At 41.2% G+C, this 20274-nt stretch overlaps 6 protein-coding genes across 6 annotated transcripts; 3 read left to right on the top strand and 3 right to left on the bottom strand.

Moving 5' to 3' along the window:
• Positions 1–112: 112 nt before the first annotated feature.
• BKA55DRAFT_563506 (uncharacterized protein) lies at positions 113–1673 on the bottom strand. The gene has a single exon (XM_046192399.1). The coding sequence runs from the start codon at positions 1615–1617 to the stop codon at positions 184–186; it is 1434 nt and encodes a 477-aa protein (XP_046050730.1). The 5' UTR covers positions 1618–1673; the 3' UTR covers positions 113–183.
• A 683-nt stretch (positions 1674–2356) lies between these two features.
• Positions 2357–4173, bottom strand: BKA55DRAFT_640260 (Aldehyde/histidinol dehydrogenase). Its single transcript, XM_046197123.1, has 2 exons — positions 2611–4173; positions 2357–2557 (listed from the first exon to the last, which is right to left on the bottom strand). Exons 1-2 carry the CDS (start codon positions 3964–3966, stop codon positions 2414–2416), a joined length of 1500 nt encoding a protein of 499 aa, XP_046050729.1. The 5' UTR covers positions 3967–4173; the 3' UTR covers positions 2357–2413.
• Positions 4174–4568: 395 nt separating this feature from the next.
• Positions 4569–5425, bottom strand: BKA55DRAFT_537571 (3-oxoacyl-reductase; the record flags this gene model as incomplete). Its single annotated transcript, XM_046189934.1, has 3 exons — positions 4569–4592; positions 4646–4805; positions 4857–5425. 3 exons carry the CDS (start codon positions 5423–5425, stop codon positions 4569–4571), a joined length of 753 nt encoding a protein of 250 aa, XP_046050728.1.
• A 256-nt stretch (positions 5426–5681) lies between these two features.
• On the top strand, positions 5682–7087 carry BKA55DRAFT_563503 (Isopropylmalate dehydrogenase-like domain-containing protein). The gene has a single exon (XM_046192398.1). It carries the CDS (start codon positions 5827–5829, stop codon positions 6973–6975), a length of 1149 nt encoding a protein of 382 aa, XP_046050727.1. The 5' UTR covers positions 5682–5826; the 3' UTR covers positions 6976–7087.
• Positions 7088–7416: 329 nt separating this feature from the next.
• On the top strand, positions 7417–8595 carry BKA55DRAFT_537569 (uncharacterized protein; the record flags this gene model as incomplete). The annotated part of the gene is made up of 4 exons (XM_046189933.1): positions 7417–7469; positions 7518–7572; positions 7707–8063; positions 8119–8595. The coding sequence occupies 4 exons, from the start codon at positions 7417–7419 to the stop codon at positions 8593–8595; spliced, it is 942 nt and encodes a 313-aa protein (XP_046050726.1).
• Positions 8596–10506: 1911 nt separating this feature from the next.
• BKA55DRAFT_725354 (uncharacterized protein) lies at positions 10507–14082 on the top strand (the record flags this gene model as incomplete). Its single annotated transcript, XM_046201107.1, has 8 exons — positions 10507–10534; positions 10588–10808; positions 10970–11092; positions 11157–11222; positions 11475–11885; positions 11999–12383; positions 12568–13122; positions 13517–14082. 8 exons carry the CDS (start codon positions 10507–10509, stop codon positions 14080–14082), a joined length of 2355 nt encoding a protein of 784 aa, XP_046050725.1.
• Positions 14083–20274: the final 6192 nt, after the last annotated feature.

Below are 20274 nucleotides of genomic sequence, written 5' to 3'. Positions count from 1 at the left end.
TATCTTGCGCCTTTCCTGTCGGCGCAAAGCAACTGTGGCTGTGGACACGTCTACTCTCTCATTGGAATTCTCAGGGTTCGGTTCCAGTCCTTCCATAGTCAAGTCATTTAACTTCCATTTAGATATTTTGTCCATTATCATATTCATTGCATTCATCAAGTTCTCTTTACTTATTGTCTTCCATTATATCAGGCCCTTTTCCCTCCATGTCTCTTCACATTGCATATGAGCACCAGAATATCGAGGAATATCCCCCATCTCACAATTCCTCCAGTACGTCCCCAAGATCTTGCATTGCGCCGAAGTAGTTGCTCTCATTCCTGCGAGGTACGCAGGCGTGGCCATATGTGGATAGTATCGAGATCTTGAGCAGGCGGACTCAATAATATGGCAGATCCGATCCACCGCAAACTCTAGTGTTGTCTCAGAAGAGGTATCTTCACTTCCAAATGAGGAGTTTTGTGTTGTGAGGACGGCTATTACAGCGGCGCAGCGGTAAATATCACTGCATTTTCCTTTTTCTGTCTTGTCCATTCCGAGTTTGAGAACCTGCGCCATGGCTTGGGTGAGACTCTTGGATAAGTTGGCGGATTCTTTGCTTTGAACCAGAGAGACGAATAACCAGAATGTCTCGGGAGGACAGCCAACTCTGTCGAAGAAGTCTTGACCAAGAGAGCTTCGATGCCAGCCGTCAAAGATGAGGCCGCTCTTAGTACTGCTTGTGGACTGTCGAACGAGAGCTCCAATGGTATCCCACCATGCAAAATAGGCGACAATCTCTTCTAGACCAGTGAAGCGCCTTGAGAATTGCTGGAACTCTTCACTATTGCTGCAATGGCAATCTAGCAATGAGCGAGCTCCACGTAGATGACAGTCCCATTCGCCAAAGACTCCATCTGAAACAACCTCGAAGAAAGCAAAGACGGCGATGCCCAGAAAGGCGGCTGGGTCGGCAGTGTTCAAAGCCTCGCTAAGACTCTTGAGAGCAGCCAGTCGATGCCACATGAGTGTATCCTCATCTTGTGATCCCTCACCCGACGATAAAGAAGACGGTGAAGTTGGCAAAGCAGGGTCGGTAGTTGATCCTCTCCTCTTACTAATCCTTGCCCTCAAAAAGTAATCAACCTGATCAATCAACCCCAAACCCTGATCCACAAGAGGATCATCATTCGTCGCCAACCTCGCAGTCTTCAAACTACTCCCAAACGCCAACAAATGCTCCACAACCTCATGCTGGTCCGTCGCAAGCGACTTTTCAATAACAGCACTTCTATTCTCAGCCCTGCTCGGCTTCGGCGTCGGATTCGCTGCCCATACAACTCTCTGTGGATAATCTCCGCATGCATAGCCAGACTCCACGCACGGGAGACATCGTGGTCTGTTGAGATCGCATTTGACGCCCCGGACTTTGCAGGTTCGACAGTCCCGATCTCGGCGTATACCACGTGGTTTGCCCCTTGGGAAATTGTTGGTTTTTGACCGAGGCATTACGAGAGAATAGGCGATGAGGGCCTGTGATGGATAGATTACTTTCCGAATGAGGTGGATTATGGGGCAAAAAATGGGATCGAGGATATAACGCAATGATGCAGGATTAAAGTTGTATCTGCTTATCATGCTCTTGACTCGTGTAGATAGCGCAGACTTGACTAACAATTTGAATGCTTTCCTTGTTTGGTCTGGTGCAGAACCGGTGACTTGCGGGGGTGGCACGCTCCGCTGAACTCCTCTTATCAGCATCACAGGGAACCAAACCGTTATCGCAGCATCCGGAGATAGTGATGGAAATGCGTATCCACGCTTATCTCATGCTAATCCGCTTTAGACAATTCCAGGTCCGACATCCATACGTCGGATTACCCTGGATGAATCAATTAGTATTTTAATTCTCTGCATTAACAACGTACGATAATAGGTTTCAGTAGTTAGTGCAAACACCTTATAGTTATATTAAGTGATATTTCTGGGCAGAAATGCTTTTACTCGGCTGAAGCTGAACTCTCGCTAGTCAAATGGATTCACTTGCCAGGACAAAGTCTTGAAACCATCATTTGATCACTTAACCAACACCTTCGACAGATGACAGTATATCATGATGAGCGAAATGTGATAGAAACAGAACACGTTTCAAACTACTAGGTCAGTAAGCTTATAACTATATCTAACTTGAATGCTTTATCTAAGTCTCTGGGTTGGAATCTGGAGGACAAGACGCGAATGTTGAATGAGCTATAAATAGAACTCGCGTTCTTAATCGTGATTGGGCAACAACAGCTGCTGTTAAGGGAATACCTTTAGAGTGCTTTTCTATCAGCATACCACAAGCAAATAAACAGAGTTTCGACAGAAGATGCATGCCAAAATGATGGAGATTTATGTTGCTGGTTGGGAGACCCAGATTCAATTACATAGTCTAATACTGCCCCTCCACCGTCATCGTGCCCGTCTTGGTGATCAAGAACTCATCAATCGCGACATCCTTGCCGCTCTCTTTTCCATGTCCACTGTCCTTGATTCCCCCGAAAGGTGCTTCAGCTGATGAACTGTTACCTGCGTTCTACATCACAAGTTAGCTTCTCCTTTCCAGCAATATCTGGGAGGTCGACTTACCAGTCCAATCATTCCAGCATCAAGGTTCTCAAACATTCTCCATAACCTATCCACGTTCTTGGTAAACACATAGCTCGCTAGTCCGTAGGGAGTGTCGTTGGCTCTTTGGACGACTTCCTCTTCAGTCTCAAAGCGATATACACCGAGGAGAGGAGCAAAGATCTCCTCGTGCGTCATGATCATTTCGTCCTTCATGTCAGTCAAGATCGTTGGTTCCATGAAATATCCCTCCCCTTGGTACCGCTTCCCTGATCCAAGGACCACTTTTGCCCCCTTGCTGATGGCATCTTGGTACAGCTCTTCTGCTTTGTCGAGGCCCCGTGGAGTTGTCAGTGCGCCCAACGTGGCCCCTTCTGTCATACCATGACCCAGCTTCAGCTTCCGAGTTTCAGATACAAGCCTTTCAACAAAAGAGTCGTAGATGTTACTCTGAACAAAGACTCTGTTGGAAGTGACACAAGCTTGGCCCGCGTGCCTCCACTTCAGAGCCATGAGCTGGTTCATAGCCTGATCGACATTGGCGTCATCAAACACAATGAACGGGCAGTTCCCACCAAGCTCGAAGGTCGTCTTTTTCAGGTTCTGAGCACATAGACTAGCAATGATCTTGCCAACTCTCGTGCTACCAGTGAAGCTCACCTTCTTCACAAGCGGGTTGAGACAAAGAGCTTCGGCGACAGCCGGTGTATTCTCGAGGGATGTTGTAATCACGTTGAGTGCCCCTGGTGGAAAGCCTGCCTTTAACGCTAGATATGCTACCGAGACTGCTGTGAGAGGTGTCTCAGGTGACGGCTTGATGACCATAGTACACCCCGCAGCAAGAGCCGCTGCCGCCTTTCGTAAAGCGAGGGCGATAGGGAAGTTCCAGGGAACAAGAGCAGCCGCAACGCCAATAGGTTGCTTGATCGTCATTGCCCTTCTTCCAGGAATAGCGCAGGTAATCGACGACCCATGCGCTCTATCCGCTTCACCAGAGAACCACCAGACGAACGTAAGCGCATAGTCAATTTCGCCGCGCGCTTCCTCCAAAGGCTTGCCAGTTTCATGAACAAGAAGGCGAGCCAAGTCCTCGCGAGCTGCAAGAATGAGATCATGCCATTTCATGATAGTCTGAGCGCGGAAGCGTGGCGTTGTCTTTGAGTAGCTCTTGAATGCTTCATAGGACGACTTTACTGCCGCATCAACTTCGGATGCTGTACAGTCTGGGCATGATGCCCATGTTTTGCCGGTTCCTGGGTCAATGACATTGAATGTCTTGCCTTCTTTCGAGGGAACGAAATCTCCGTTGATGAGAGAGCTGTAATGAAGCAGTGAATCGTCTGATAGCTTGAAGGGGAGTTGATGTGAGCTTTCCATGGTGCTGTATTGAGTGTCTCTGAATGGAATTGGAAGGGGAATAAGAGTCCGAGGGTAGAAAAGATAGGTGGATATCTCAAGCAAAATATTTGTTGTCAGGTAGATGATGGTGCCGTGCCTGATATGATAGATCGTCGGAGTTGATTTTGGTGGCCCCTCAATCGGCCGATGATATCCTTCCGGTTCAGGTACCGCCCGACCCGTCACAGGAACCATGGCAAGGTCCGCTTTTACCCCGCGTTGAAGCATCACAGGAACATCTGCCACCAAAGCCCAATTAGGAAGGGAATCTAATCGCCAGATGCGTGCAGCTTGGAGCTAACAATCACGGAGCAATTCTTGATATTGCTGAGTTCAGTTGAGTAAGCCCTATCGATTGATACCTGATTGTTACGGAGTTTAAAAAAATTAGCTACAAAGCAAATCACTGCATATGCATACGGCTTCAGGAGTGAAATCTGGAGTGATATTGTTTAAGAGCCGAGAAGCATTGGTGTCGATGAGAAATGCAATACATAATATTTATATTTTTATTATTACTGGAAAAATAGTAATAGACTGCCCTGTAGCTAACCAAAAAACACGTAAGCCTGTTCTCAAGCTTATACGCAGCGACCTCCATCAACCTGTAATGTTCATGTTAGTATCGGTATATCGTATTCCATGATGGCGGACATACCTCCAAATCGACACCAGTAATGAAAGAGGCTTCATCACTAGCTAGGTAGCAGCAGGCATTGGCAATATCACTGGGTGTCGAAGGTCTGCCCATTGGGATCGTTGAAACGAAGCCCTTTCTGTTCTCCTCAGTGTCCGGCTTGCCGATAAACAGGTGTGTCCTGCCAAGTCAATTATAACGCTCTCATAGTCGAGTACAAGCGAATACTCACATGCCAGTGCTACCAACAACTGGGGATACAGAGTTGAACCGAATCTGCTTAGGTCCATACTCAACAGCCATCGTCTTGGTAGCATTGATAACAGCCGCCTTGGAAGCATTATACCACGTCAACTCCGGCCTGGGCCTAATACCCGCCGTCGACGCAACCTGAATAAAACACCCCGGCTTCCCCTCCTTCAAAAAGTACGGCACCAACACATTAGTAGAATAATAAACACTCTTGACATTAACATTCATAACAAGGTCGAAATCTTTCGTAGTGACCTCCTCAGTTGGCTTCTTGGAGTATGCAGCGCCGGCGTTATTGACAACGATATCGAGCTGTTTGTACTTCTCAATGGCAAAGTCAAGAACGCGACGCCAGTCATCGGGGTTGGTGACGTCGGCGCGGGTGAAGGCGCAGGATAGTTCTTGGGCGACGGCTTGGCCTTGTTGTTCGTTGAGGTCGGTGATTATGACATTGGCGCCTTCGGAGATGAATTTTGTGGCGATGCCTTTGCCGAAGCCTGATGCGCCGCCTGTGACGATTGCAGTCTTTCCTTGGAGACGGCCTGACATTGTGATGAATATGAGATTTTGATAAGACTTGAGTGTGTAGATTGGTTGAGGAAGAGAGTGTTATCTCGCTCGGTTTGTATTTTATGTGGTTTGTTGTCTTCCCCACGTTTCAATGGCTTGGGTGGTAGACTCCGTTTCACTCCCTTCCAAAAAAGGAAACCAATGAATACGGGGCCAGAACTAGTGAGAGTGCGGGGTAATTTAGCAGTCACAGGAATAAAAAAGTCTTGGCTGCATCCATCATCACATCCAGCATCGGCATTAGCAACAGCGGACATAATTAGTAGTCCGAGATCGGCAGGATCAGGACTCGATCTCTACTATTATCTCGGAGCATCCAAACCCCAGCTGACAAACTCCATCTTCACCTCATTTTCCAGCTTCGCTTATTCAACAACAACATGTCGGAAAACAAAGTATTTCGCGTTCTCATTCTCCCTGGCGACCATGTCGGTCCTGAAATCATGGCCGAGGCCCTCAAAGTCCTCGACATAATCGAGACGAGTCGCCCTGACATTCGCTTCGAACGAGACACAGACATCGTCGGTGGATGCAGTATCGACAAACACGGCACTCCCGTTACAGATGCAGTCCTAGAAAAGGCCCTAGCCAGTGACGCCGTACTCTTCGGCAGCATCGGCGGCCCAGAATGGGCTGGCGTCGAACCTACCCCCGAATCAGGACTCTTAAAGCTGCGCCAACGTCTCGACGCCTTCGCCAACTTGCGTCCATGCGAGATCCTCGTTCCATCTCTAGTCAGCGCATCACCCATCAAAGCTGAGCTTGTAGCCGGGACTAGATTCATCGTTGTTCGTGAGAATTGCGGTGGTGCTTACTTTGGCAAGAAGGAAGAGAGCGAAGATGAAGCTTCTGATCTTTGGGTCTATTCACGACCTGAGGTTGAGAGACTAGCTCGTGTGAGTGCGGCTGTTGCGAGAATCTTGCACGCGAGCAGCGAAAAAGCAAATGATGGTAGTAAACCAGTTGTCTGGAGTGCAGACAAGGCGAACGTCCTTGCTAGCGGCCGTCTCTGGAGACGCGCAACTACAGATGTTTTCAACAAGGAACTCACCGACATTGATCTCCGCCATCAACTCGCTGACAGTCTCGCCATGTTGATGGTTCTTGACCCCAAGCGTTTCAACAACAGCGTTATTCACACCGATAACACATTCGGCGATGTCCTCTCCGACATCTCCGGTGGCATCACAGGCACTCTTGGAGTCCTTCCAAGCGCAAGCCTCGCCGGCGTTCCAGGTGAAGGATCCTGCAAAGGAATCTACGAGCCTGTGCATGGAAGTGCGCCTGATATCTCGGGCAAGAACCTCGCCAATCCGGTGGCACAGATCTTGAGTTTGGCAATGATGTTGCGATACTCGTTTTTGTTAGAGAAAGAGGCTGATGCAATTGAGCAATCTGTTGCCAAGGTATTGGATACGAAGGAAGGTGGAGGTTTGGAGATTAGGACTAAGGATCTTGGTGGTAGTGCGAAGTGCAGTGAGGTTGGAGATGCGGTTTGCGAGGTCCTGCAAGATTTGTTGAAGAAATAGGTCTGAGGGATGAAAGAACAATTAAGAGATGCCAGAAGACTAAAATATCTACACTGTCTACTAAGAAAAGTGCGACTCGGAAAATCAATACTTATGATTCCTACTATCCTGGGTCAGATAAGCTGCCGAGGCACGGGCCACATACAAGCTAACGACCTGAATACTGCACCAACTCAAATTTGACATCCCTAAACATAGATCACAATTATTACTGAGCCCTACCAAGACGCCCTCCCTTGTCGTCTCGATTCGATGACTAGATCAGAACTGCCTCAACAGGAGGCAGAGCAAACTAGTGATGCTGTGAGACCAAAACGACGCCGGATTGACCGCCAAAGGCCTGACGTAACATACTCTCGCAAGCGTGCCATCGCAGCATGTCGAATATGTCGCGTAAAAAAGGTCAAGTGCAATAACATCAGACCTGTTTGTGGATCATGCATGGCATCGCAATCTACCTGTGTCTACGAGGGGGCTGAAGAGGATCATTCTTCGTGCGTAGACCCATGACATTTGCTGACGTTGCTGACTGACAGTCCTAGATTCGATCCTGCCAGCATTGCCATCTTGGAACGTTTGAATCAAGTCCTTGAGAGTGTAGGAGAGATACCCGATGTAATCAGGAAGAATGTTGAGACCGCCGTGAAAAATAACGCATTGCCACCGAACCCGGCTTCGCGCGTCACAGAAAATTTTGACGCGTTTTCGGATGGCCAGGAACGGATGGCCAGGAATTGAACTCTGATGACCTCACAGCCCCTGCCGGAATATTGAGAGTGGAATATATTCTCGCATGGCCTATTCTGGCAGGTATCGTCGCGCCGAACTACATCCTCGAGGCTCTATCAGATACGAAAGCTCACCGTGGTAATGCTTCTTCTCTGAATAGTGGGACAGACAATCCCCCAGCAGCAAGTGCAGCAGTGACACCGCTCGAAGTTGATGAGAAAGACATTCCTAGGCTAGTCCGCCAGTTCTTGCAGCACGTTCATCCTGTGAACCCAATTCTTGACGTTGATGCCATTTACGCCGACAGCTTGCGCATTTCGGAAACAGGTATTACATGTGATGGAGAGTCATGCATTGTGGTACGTTAAACAAAGGCCATTTGTTTTCCGGAAGTTGTACTTATACAACTTGCAGCTCATAGCATGTGCCTTAGGCTGTCTAGCAAAACCTTACGATGCCATGGTGACTTCGCCATCAGAAACGTCGCCGGGTTCCTCCCTCGAATCACAAAGTGAAGAGTTGGAAACAGCCAGGGCATACTTTGATCTTGCCAGACAAAGGCTGGGCTTGCTCGACCAAAGTCTTCTAGCTGCTCAATGTCAGTTCTTCGCCGGAGTATACTACATGTTCACTCTCGCGCCTTTACGCGCCTGGTCCCAATTCGAGCATGCTGCCAACATTTTCTACATTCACTGGAAGTATCAGTCGCCCGATAACCTAAAACAGGCTCATCTGGCACGATCAGTTCAGAGCTTTTACTGGAGCTGTCTCAAATCTCAGGTCGAGCTTGGCCTCGATGTATATCTTCCGCAAAGCGTTTTGAAAGATCTGAATGATGCTGGGTCTGAGTTGCCTATGCCCCCGGAGCTAGACGCATGTCCTCCCCGATAGCCAAGGGCAATATTTCCACCGCCAGGGGAAAGTTCTGCGGATGATCTTGGTCGTGTACAGGAGGAGAGTTGGTACTATTATCTTACCGAGATAACACTCCGGAGGTTTAACAATCGTGCATTCAATTTGCTGTATCGTGATGGACAAGGCTGGGGGACTTCAAGATCCCTAAGTATAACGTCCTTTATCTCAGCTGTGTCACAGATCGAAGATCAGTTGGACAACTGGTGAGCCTCCCTCGATTCCGTCCCTCATATGCCAGTTCTATATTCTGACACCAATACGGAGTAGGGCCAAAACGATGCCTCTCATGACTCAAATCAGCATGGGTGCAGCACCAACCAACAAACTAGCTTTGCTACTCTACGCCAGAATTCTGGAACTCAAATGCCTCATATATCGGCCGTTTCTATACCATGCTGCTCATTCCACCATGAATGAGAGAGAGCAGGCTGACATTAGTCCCTTTCGTTGACAAGGGCCTTTCTTGTCATTTCCTTGCTGTTACAGTTGGCTACCTGCGCTATCGAAATCATATAACGTATTATCATTTTAGGGCATCAACTGCATCCGCCCTCTGTATCATGGCGACAGTCAAGTCTGGGAGAGTGACTGATGTTCATGAGATGGATTGGCGCGGCGGTGTTAAGGGGCTGATTCAGAGGATTCGGTACTGGGAGGTTGAGACGGCTACGGCTGGGCGATGTGCTGACGTCTTGGAAGCGGCTATGTTGTCTGTTGAACACTCACTCCAATGAGAGATGCAATTAGTCGGGCGTCGAAGGTCAATGAAGGGACAAGTCACATATGACACTCACGATAGGTAATACGATCATGGACAGGTTATAAATTGACTCTATCTCAGTGATAGTCATTACAGAGTGATCAGAGAGGGAAGCGCTCAACTTTGTTACTAAGAACCGCCTTACTCTTCCCCAACCAAGACCCAACATACGAGACAACATCCAAGTTAGCCAACGGAGTCGAAGCAAACCCTTTGTTAAACCTGAGACTTCCTTCTCCACTCCACCTCTCACTAAAGTCAAACTGCATATCAACAGCCACAAATTCCCTCAACGCAGACTTAGTTGGGTCTGTACTCGGAATAACGCACAGATTCAACAGCTTAGGAGGAGTCGCGCCTCCCGGTGACATATCAAGAGGCTCTTTTGGCGCAAACTCAAACTCGATTAGAGACCTTCCTGCAGGACGCTCCACGTTTCCCATGATGACTCTCGACCCAGCTGAAGGGTGAAAATTGACTTTGCCAAAGATCTTGGGATAGCCGAAGATTTCTCTCCCAGCAAAGATGGCGCTGTCATTATCGAGAACGAGAACTATTGAATAGTCGTATGTCTCGTTGTTATACGCCACGAATCTAGACGATCCTTGCACGTGACCCGTCGCCGCTTTTACTCAGGCTTGCTCAGGGCTGGCTCAGGGATGGCTCAGTCGCCGCTCGGGTGAGCTCAGGCAGGATGAAATTCAGCGGGTACGTGGGAGGATGCAACTCCACTACCAAGGGCCGGGGGGTTCAAATTCGACAACCCCTGCATCCCCTCCTGCGTCTGCAGCTGCGGCGTGCAGAGTGGACATCATGTCCAAGTCTGCCTTCTCCCCACTGCTCAAAAATGAACATAAAAGCTCGGGCAACCTGTCCTCCACCAGCTGTACGAGGCCGTTTCCATCATCAGTCCCTGACCCAAACCATCGTTCTGTGTCTTTCCTTGTCACCACCTGAAGTCAGACCCGCGTTTTGCTCAGCCGATCACCCAACAAGACCACCATGGGAATTCTTGCGTTAGCTAAGCAGAGAGGCTTTAGCTAAGCAGAGAGGTTTTAGCAGCGACCGGAGTGCAATCAGCCCTCATGTTGTGCCCCAGAAACTAAGGCCGAACAGCCAGTTGTTCTATGACAGAGACCTGGATCTCTGGCATGAGTTAGTTGACAATGACATGGTTTACATTGAGCACCTCATCTGACAGACTCTAGGTATGAGAAGGAATTTGGCCGTTCTGATCCCCGAGAAAGAAATGCAAGTGATGAAGCATTTCGCTGAGTTCGTGGCCCTCGGGACCGTTGGCAAGTTAGACAAGGAGAATGAGCTCCCGACTACCGACAGTATTCGAAACAAGATGCGTCGATTCTATAGCAACTGGCAAAGAAAAACACGCCAAACCATACCCGCGGAGGTTACTCTCTCGATGGCCCCTGTAAGCTGCGTCAAAGTTCTCCAAGATCGTCACTGCCGACCTCACCAGTGACTCCCTTTAGTATATTGAAGGCGAACTTGCCGACAAGAATGGCTTGAAAAAACATCAATCGAGCGCAAGGATTCCTCACCACTGAAAATTTTGTGAAACTTCAAGAGAAGTTGTGGTTCAGTGATCATCATGACTATGTCCATGAAGGTTACCGCGTGGATAATGGAACTCTTCTGAACACTCATTGCTACACCTCCGCTCGGCTTTCGGAGCTGTGTCAAGCAAAGTACAAGGTATGATGAAATGGTTGAGCTCGGTATTGCTGCTATTATGGTGCACCTGACCTTGTGATGGTAGGATGTCGTCTTCCTAGTGGGACGGAAGGACGGGGAGCCGGAACTGAAGTTGAAGATACAGAGGAGAGTCTGTAAGGGAAAAGACAAGATGCAGTAATTTTACCAGCCCTTGTTGAATCCTGGTAACGATTTTTAACCTTCAGCCAGGCCAGAGCACATCTTGTATGAGAGGCTCTCGTCGAACCGTGGTCCGCCACCGTTGTATGCGCAACCGATCCTGTTCTTTTTGGCTAATTTCCTATCATCTGGAACAATAAAGGGCAACCCTACTCTTGGGGATATGCTCAACTATACACCACCACAGCATCGCAGGCATTAGGTTTTTGAATGGAAAGACGATATGCTCGAAAAACCAATTTTCCCCGACTGGACTGCAGAGGGGCCCAAGGCCACTGCTCGAAGCCCTTACAACTGGAGCCATCAAGCGTCAAGATGGGCGATCCGGGCTGGATTCATCGATGGTTGTGGTATGCACTGCCCGCGTCGTGATTCCCTTCTCAAAGCCAATGGTAACGCAATCTCGAACGATGATCACGCGCATCTAGCTCACTCAAGATCAGGTAGCGGAGCATCGATCGAGCAGGTCCTGAAATATGCCGACCAGCAGAACTCGGCAGTCTTACGCAGAAATTACCTCGGATCGATGAACACGATCGATGGAACTGGTTGCTTTCTGGGGCATGGATGTTCGACCGGACCTCACCGAAGACTTCCGCTCAGCAACTATGAGGTGGATACTGGATCTACCTCTTGGACTTTCATCCCAAGCTCAAGCAGAGTTGGGACAGCAGGACGACTGGATGAAGCTCTCGCAAAATATCAAAGATCTCACTTTCCGGATAGAACAAGAAGGGATCTCCGACGCCACCCGCGAGCAACTCAAGGTGGAGCGGAAACAGTCCTACGTTAAGAGATGACGACTGGAAGCAGCCAAGCTACGGGAAGTACAAAAAAATCAACCCTTGGAGCAACTCAAATGAACGGAAGCCTCACGAGCAGGGTGATTGGCGACATGGCCACTTTGCCCGTATTATGAACCTGTTACCGGAACGCAAGCGGCTCTCTCACACCTTGTTCTCAGCAGTACCCCTAGGAGCCATGAAGGACTATCGGCTCTCCGAGACATCATCGCCCTTCGAACGAATCCTTGTCACATTGCATACCAGGATATACTACGCCCCTCTCAGGGCACCTGTCCAGTCCCCTCTTGTCACACAGATATGGAAAGGTAAACGAGCCCACTCGCTAGCAGGAATCAAGAAGCCATGACAGCTGACATATTTTGATTGTCACAGCATCCCACTTCGAAACCAGACAAGATGGAAGCATGTCTTCCGCTGCTGGGAGCGACATTACCGCAAGCATAGCCCCTTTGCTCGGTTTTGTTCCCTTTGCAATTACTGGGTGAAAAGTGAACCGGAATGGCTCAGCCACTGTCGAAATCACATCGAAAAACGGGACCTACCATTTCGCTGCGACCCGGTCTTCTTCCGCAACGCCACCGCTTGTGCTGGGTATTGCCCATCTCGGAAAGGAGGAGTGTCCTGCAGACCACCGCCTGCATCAATTCTGGGACAAAACCGGTTGGCAGCGTCATGTCTCAACATGCGTTCTGCAATACATCCAGGCTGAACCTGATCCCAGCAACTTATCCTGCCCTCACCCAGAATGCCCAGTTATCCCTCGATCCTTAGAACAGCTGTTGATCCATCTTGAGGACATTTATAGCGTTTCCCGAGAGCCTTCAACGAAGCGAAAGTCATGTAATGAGGCAGGCCAAGATGATGATGAAACCTCGTTACCGACCAAGAAACTCTGCACTCAGTTCCAAGTCGGCGGAGATCAAACATACGATGGATTCTGGAAGGGCGGCGCCTATCATATGTCTGCCGGTTGGATATCATCTGACGCCAAGGCGATTCCTGAAGTTTGCATAGAGCACAGCGCATCCTCTTTATCAGGCGTTGGTGAGCCTGACCATGTCTGGGATGAATAGGGTAGTATGTTTGGCTCAGACATGCTGCCTTCGTCTCTTTCAGTCAGTTCTGCTAACACCGTTTACTCAAATCAGGAAGATGATATGTCTTTACGTCCTCGGTCGTTAGAGCTTTCGACGGTTGGATCCTGGGCCGACATGGAAGTAGAGAACCAAGGACATAGACTTTTGATAGCTTCGGGAGGGAACTACGACCCAGCATTTTCGCCTGTGTCGCCATCAGCCAGGCTGAATCCAACGCCCCAAGAGAACGGCCCGTCGAATTCCCCCTCGTCGTCCCCGCGCAACAATCCAAACCTCGCCAGCTTTGAGGATCACATATCCACAAGGAATCCAGGTCTCCTACAACCTGCCTTGGTGATTAGAACGGAGAAGCCACGAAGATGGCTACAGTGAAGGACGTCGAGCCAGCGAAAAGCTGCAAGCCATTTTGTCGCTCTCTGGGAACCCAGACATGATCGGTCCACAGCTATCCATGCACCACCACTCTCAGGAACACGCGAAGAGTACGGAGGCGGACGCATCGTCCCCCACCCAAAGCTACCTCGAAGGAGGTCAAGACAGCCAACCCATGGCAATTGATGAAGACGATGATATTTGGGAAGTGGATCGATTGTTGGCCAAATGGAAGCAGGGAAGGCAGGTTCTATATCTCGTGAAGTGGAAAGGCTTCTCCGACGACGCGAACTCGTGGCAGAGGCGGAACGACATCAGCGACGAACTCGTCAGCAGGTTTGATGCAGCCTTCTCGGACAATGGGGGAAATCATGAAGGGGCGGAGCTCCTTAAGAAAAGAATGCGGCGGGGACGGGCTGAGTATCTGGTAAGATGGAAGGGCCGCCCTGATAGTGACAACTCGTGGGAAAAGGAGTTGACGATTAGTCGTCGACGAGTGCAAGAGTTTGCCACACCCGGGGGTTCTCAGAACTGATGCTGTGGCTTATGATGCATGATTGCATGGATCCCAAGTTCTTTTCCTTTCTGCTTAGATCTATAGAGTTATATGTAGTCAAATATCGAGCTCGTCCTAATTCAAGGCCTGCCGACATCATGAGTTCTGAGGCTGTCGATGGTCGTGTCTGTCATTTGGGTCCGTTGTCTTGATAGGGAATCGTTCGAGAGTAAAGATAAATGACATCCTAACCGCCACTAGAGCTACAATGAGCCTCCAAGCCGGGAGAGAAAGCCATTTTCAAGGGCGTGGTAGTTGTGAGAGATGGTTCTGGAAGCAATGTAACGAATATGGAGCTGATGGTAAAAAGAGGCTGTTGCTGGGTTGAAGAAAGATAAGCGGGAGAACTGCCTGGGCCTATCTATTCGATAGATCCAGCGGCTGACTCGTGCTTCCTTCTTTGTCAGCTGAAGAGTTCTTTTTCATGGATGCACATAGAAGCCATTCGAACGATTTCAAAGGAACGTGTGCCCGCGGAGATGAGGAATTACTTTAAATAATAGGCTTATTAATATTATTATAAGTAAGGCTATTATAAAGGCTTTATAGCTAATTATTTATAACTTATTAAATATATTACTAATACTTAAAAAGATTAAATTAATTATTATTTAGGTATTTCTTAATAAGATTATATATCCCTTTTATTAGTAATATTATTATATAATTAAAGTAAAAGGTATTTCTTATTTAAGCCTTTATAAATTTCTCTTTATATAAATTAAGCTAAATAATTATAATATAACTTACTTTATTATAATAGCTTAGGGCATAGGTATCTTTAAACCTTTTTAGCTATTTCTTATAAATAGCCTAAGTCTCTAAGCTTATAATTTAATTAAAGCTCTTTTAGAACTTAAGCTATTTACTATATCCTTAAGTATTAATTAAGCCTCTTATAAAATTAAGTTAATAATAGGCTAAAATAGCTTAATTAATATAAAAGATATAAAGTAAATATATTAATTTAAGAAATATAGTTATATTTATAATTATATTTATATTATTAAAATATTAATTTATAAGTATTTTAAAAAGAAGAGCTATTTTTTATATTTTATATACTTTTTAAAGGTAAAAGAGAACTTAGAAATAATTTACTTCTTTTTTATTATTTATAAATATAAATATAATATAAAAGCTCTTTTTATAAGTATTAATATTAATAATATTAAATAATAGTATTTTATATTTATTTATTTTATATATATAATTAAGTATTATAACTTTTAAATAAGACTTAATATATATAAAAGAGTCTATATTTGTTACGACCCATGCGGCTACATCACGTGGCCCCTATAATTTCCACCTATTATAGGAGGATTACTTCTCCTAGTAATAATCCTCTTTTATTAAATTACTTAAATTACAATGCTCTAAGGCTAGATTACCCTAGATTACTAACAATCCCCGAGATTTAACCTTTAGATTATTATTATTCCTTACTAAGCTATTAGGCTACCTTTAATATATAGAATATATTTATTAGCACTTTTATAAAACTTAGCTTACTAGCTATTAATAAAGCATCTTTATATTAATAAGCCTAGCCTATATTACTTAATTATTAAGAGATATAATACTTTATAATACTTAGTATTATACCTTATATAATTTATAAATATAAACCTAATATAGACTAGTTTACCTATTTAGAAAACCTAACTATTATATATTAATAGCTTTTATTTAGACTATATTATATAATACTAAGTAATATTAATATAATAGTACTTATTACTTTAATCTAGCCTTCTAACTTAAGATATACTTAGTACTATTTATAGTAAGAAATACCCCTTAACCTAGTAGATATTCTTATAGAAATTAATAATAAAAATAAAGAAAATATTACCCCTACTTATCTAAGCACTTATAAAGGGGAAGTTATAAAACTTAAATATAGACTTAGATAGCTCGGCTAGTAATATAATAACCTCCTAAAGAACGTAAAGAATAACTCTAATATAGCTAAGAATAAAATTGAAAATCTAAAGAAAAAGGTAGCTAACCTTATTAAGATTATAAAGGCACTTAGAAAGGAAGTAGAAAACAGTTAGAAACTTTATAAGGAGTATATTAAATATACCACAGCCCTTATAGTAATTAAAAAAGACCTTAAAGAAATCCTTTAACTTTACTAGCCTAAACTATTTAATAATAATACTAATAAACTTTAAAGATTCCTTACTAGCCTCTAGAGCTACTAAATATATTACCCTATTTAGTTTATTACTAATAAACTAAGAGTTTAATATAATATAAGTTTCCTTAAAGATAAAGCATTATAACTAATAAAACCTATTATTTAAAACTATATTAGTAAATTATATAAAGAATAATAAGAAATAATAAAATATATCTATAAGAAATATAAAAACTTTAAATTAGAGCTTAGAAATGCCTTTAGAGTAATAAATAAAAAACATACTATAGAAATAAAAATATAATAACTTAAATAGAAAGGATCTGCTATAGACTACCTAGCAAAATACCGCTACTAAGCAGCCAAGCTTAATTAAAGAAAAGAAGCCTATATAGCATAAGTATACTTAGGACTAAAACTAGAAGTTAAGGATATTATAATTAATATTAGGCCTAAACCTAAAAACTTAAATAAGCTTGTAAATATTACTATAGAAATTAATAACTAATAGTATAAATAATATAAAGAAAGATAAGTAAAAAGATATAAAGGATTATATAACCCCTAATAGAATATTAATAAATAATAAAATGCTAATTAAGGAAGAAAGAAATATATTAATATATAATATAAAACTAAACTAGGACTTATAATACTTAAAGTAACTTAATGTAATAATAATAAAAAGCCTTATAATATATTTAAGGTTAAATACTATAATTATAACTAGTTTAGATATATAGCTAATAAATATCCTTAATTAAAAAAGCCTAAAGACCTTAATTAAGGTAAGTAAATACTAATAATAACTAATAAATAAAAACCCTAAATAGCTATATAAACCTAAGTACTAGGAATAATATAAAGCTTATATAATATAATAGCTCTATATAAAGACACTATGCCGAAATATAGCTAATACTTATACCTAAATAGCTCGATCTGTAAACTATAAGAAAAGTTTCTAATAGAAGAAGATACTAAAGTAGGAAATATACCCTAAATCCTAATACTATATAAAACAAAGGTAATAAAATACTAAAGGAAATGGCAGAAGAACCTAGAAAACTAATAGTAGAAAAAGAAAAAAGACTATACTTACTACCTTAAGAGAAAAGAAAAGAAGAAATATAAGAAAATAAAATAAACTAAGATCCTTAAGATAATAAGGAAAGAGAGACCCTTAAAGCAGGAAATTAAGAAATACCTAAAAAACCTATAGGGAATAGGAACTACCTCTAATATAGGAAAACAACCTAAAGTATTTAAGATAATTAATACTATCCTAATTTAAATAACTATTTAAAAAAAAGAGGAAATAATAAAGAAAGAATATAAAGTAAGAGATAAGGTCTATATATATTACTAATAATACTCCTAAAATATAAAATATAAAGGAGGAGTAGTATAAAATACTATATAATACCTCTATAAAGAAGATAAATAAATTAAGAATAAGTAGAAATAACCCTATAAACTACTATTTAATAAATATAATAATAGGATATATACTATAATAGAAGATAGATATCTATAAGGAGTTAGGGAACATGGTAATATTAATAAACTTAAGAACTTATATATTTAGGCTTACTATATAGCAGATGCTATAAACCCTTACTACAAGGAGCCGAAATTTAATACTAAAGATATTATAAAAACATTTCTAACCTATTTAAAATACGGTAAACTATTATAGCTATTATATAAATACTATTAGTATAAGAAGTATAAATAAGAAAAAGAAGATAATAATTACTTTCTTATTATAATTCCTAGCATACCTAATAATAATTCTTACTAGAAAATAAAAATAAAAGGATACCTAGTATATTGCTAGTATAAGAACCTTAAAGTAATAGAATTATAATTTAGCATATCTTACTATTAATAAATCTATAAAATAAAGAAACTCTATAAAGGAATTTAGCAGTCCTAATAACTAATTAAAGAAGCTAAGAAAGAATATAATAATATAATTTAAATAAAATAGTAATAAACTTATAATCTAATTAACCCTAGGTATATTAAAGGAGATATAAATAGTAAAGGACTATTAAAGTTCGAAATCTGCATACCTAAAGACTTTAATAAATATACTAATCTATAATACTTCTATAATTATAATAGCTATAGGGAATAAGAAGAAGAGAAATAATAAAATTCAATTAACAATACAAGCTTAAAGCCCTAAGAAGATAAAGAACTTAAGATACTAGTAAAATTTTTTAAGAAACTATACAGTACTAAAGGAAAGCCTACTAATAAATAAAAAAAAGCTTAAAAACAATATAGCAGATATAAATAAGAACTTATAAAGGAATAATAAGAATTAAGCAAGGTAGATTATATTAAAGGATATATAGACCTAGAAATATACTACTAAAGTCACCTTAATAATATCAAAGCATTATATAACAGGTAAATAACAGAATTAGAAAGATATAAGATATGCCTAAAGATACCTAAAAAATAATATAAAGAATTAGAAAAACACTTCTAATAGTAACTATTTAATAACGAATTTATTAATAACTATACTAATAGTAAGGGTTATTGCAATAGCAATTATAAATAAACCTACTAAAATACCTTAGGAAAAGTAATATACCTTTTATAAAGATAGAGCCACAAAAAAGCAATAATAAATAAGAACAAGAAAGACTTAAACTAATAAGTACTCTAGGAGCTATATAAGATAGCAAACCCAATCGCCTAGTATTATAAGCTTAGATTAAGGGAAGATAGCTAAATATATAGATTAATAATAAAGTAAAGAAGAACTTTATTAATTTAAGAATAGTTATAGAGTTAGGAATACTATAAAGAAAGAAATAACTACTATACTAACTTATTAATATAAAAGGGTAACTCTTTAATTATAATAATAGTATAATAAATTAAGAGATTAATTACCTTAAGGTCCTTATTAAGGGAAAGAATTAAGGAATAAGTTTTAATATTATTCCTTTAAGAGAGGAGATAAATATTATCCTTAAAATAAACTAGCTTAAATAAAAAAACCTATATATTAACTAGAAGACTGGCTAAGTTATATTTCCTAATAATCTTAATAGTAATAATAAAATAATTATAAAGAGTAATAAGAGATCTTAATCTATAATTAAGAGGATTAATATAGACCGGCATAAAGTAAAGACTTTACTATCTTTAAGAGGAGTATAATATAAGTATAAAATAGGCTAAAGATAAAAATCAGAAATCCTAGGTATCCTTAAATAATAAGATCTATAAAAAGATAAATCTACTATAATAAGCCAGGACTAACTTAAGAATATTTTAAAAGAATATTAGATATATAATAAATTATTTAAAGAAGAACTAGAAATAGGAGTCTTTAAATATAGTTAATAAGACTATAAAATTAAACTTATAGATAAGAATTTACTATTTTAGAAGATTTATTTACTAAATTAAAGGGAATTAGAAGTCTAATAATAATATATTAATAAGATAATCTAGAAAGGGTATATTAGAGAATTAACCTTATTAGTAAGATTAGTAATATTTTTTATACTAAAAAAGAATAAAAAACCATAACCTATTATAGACTATAGAGGAGTTAATATATATATTATTAAAGATCGAACCCTACTTCTGCTTATAATAGAACTTAAAGATTAATTATAAGGAAAAAAGATCTTTATAGCCCTTAACCTTAAAGAAGTATATAACCTTATTTATATTAAGAAAGGAGATAAATAGAAAATAGTATTTAGAACTAGATTTAGACTATTTAAATATTTAGTAATGCCTTTTAGTCTTATTAATATACCTATAATATTTTAATAGATAATTAATAATATACTTTAATAATACCTTAATATCTTTATAATATATTACCTTAATAATATCCTAATCTTCTTAAATAATAAAGAAAAATATAAGGAATATATCTATAAGGTCTTAAAAGCATTATAAAATACTAAGCTATTAGTTAAATTAAAGAAAAGTTACTTTTATATTATAAAGGTAGACTTTTTAAGATATACTATTATACC

The sequence above is a fragment of the Fusarium redolens genome, assembly GCF_020744475.1.
Source record: "Fusarium redolens strain MPI-CAGE-AT-0023 chromosome Unknown BKA55scaffold_6, whole genome shotgun sequence".
NCBI lineage: Eukaryota > Fungi > Ascomycota > Sordariomycetes > Hypocreales > Nectriaceae > Fusarium > Fusarium redolens.
Note: the sequence above shows the minus strand (reverse complement) of the source record. Positions and strands in the feature narration are given on the sequence as shown.

Excerpts from the sequence above, each read along its gene's own strand:
- BKA55DRAFT_563503 (XM_046192398.1), top strand. The coding sequence starts at position 5,827 with ATGTCGGAAAACAAAGTATTTCGCGTTCTCATTCTCCCTGGCGACCAT.
- BKA55DRAFT_563506 (XM_046192399.1), bottom strand. The coding sequence starts at position 1,617 with ATGATAAGCAGATACAACTTTAATCCTGCATCATTGCGTTATATCCTC.
- BKA55DRAFT_640260 (XM_046197123.1), bottom strand. The coding sequence starts at position 3,966 with ATGGAAAGCTCACATCAACTCCCCTTCAAGCTATCAGACGATTCACTG. Across the intron at positions 2,558-2,610 it reads ATGCTGGAATGATTGGACTG|AACGCAGGTAACAGTTCATC; the intron begins GTAAGTCGACCT and ends CTTGTGATGTAG.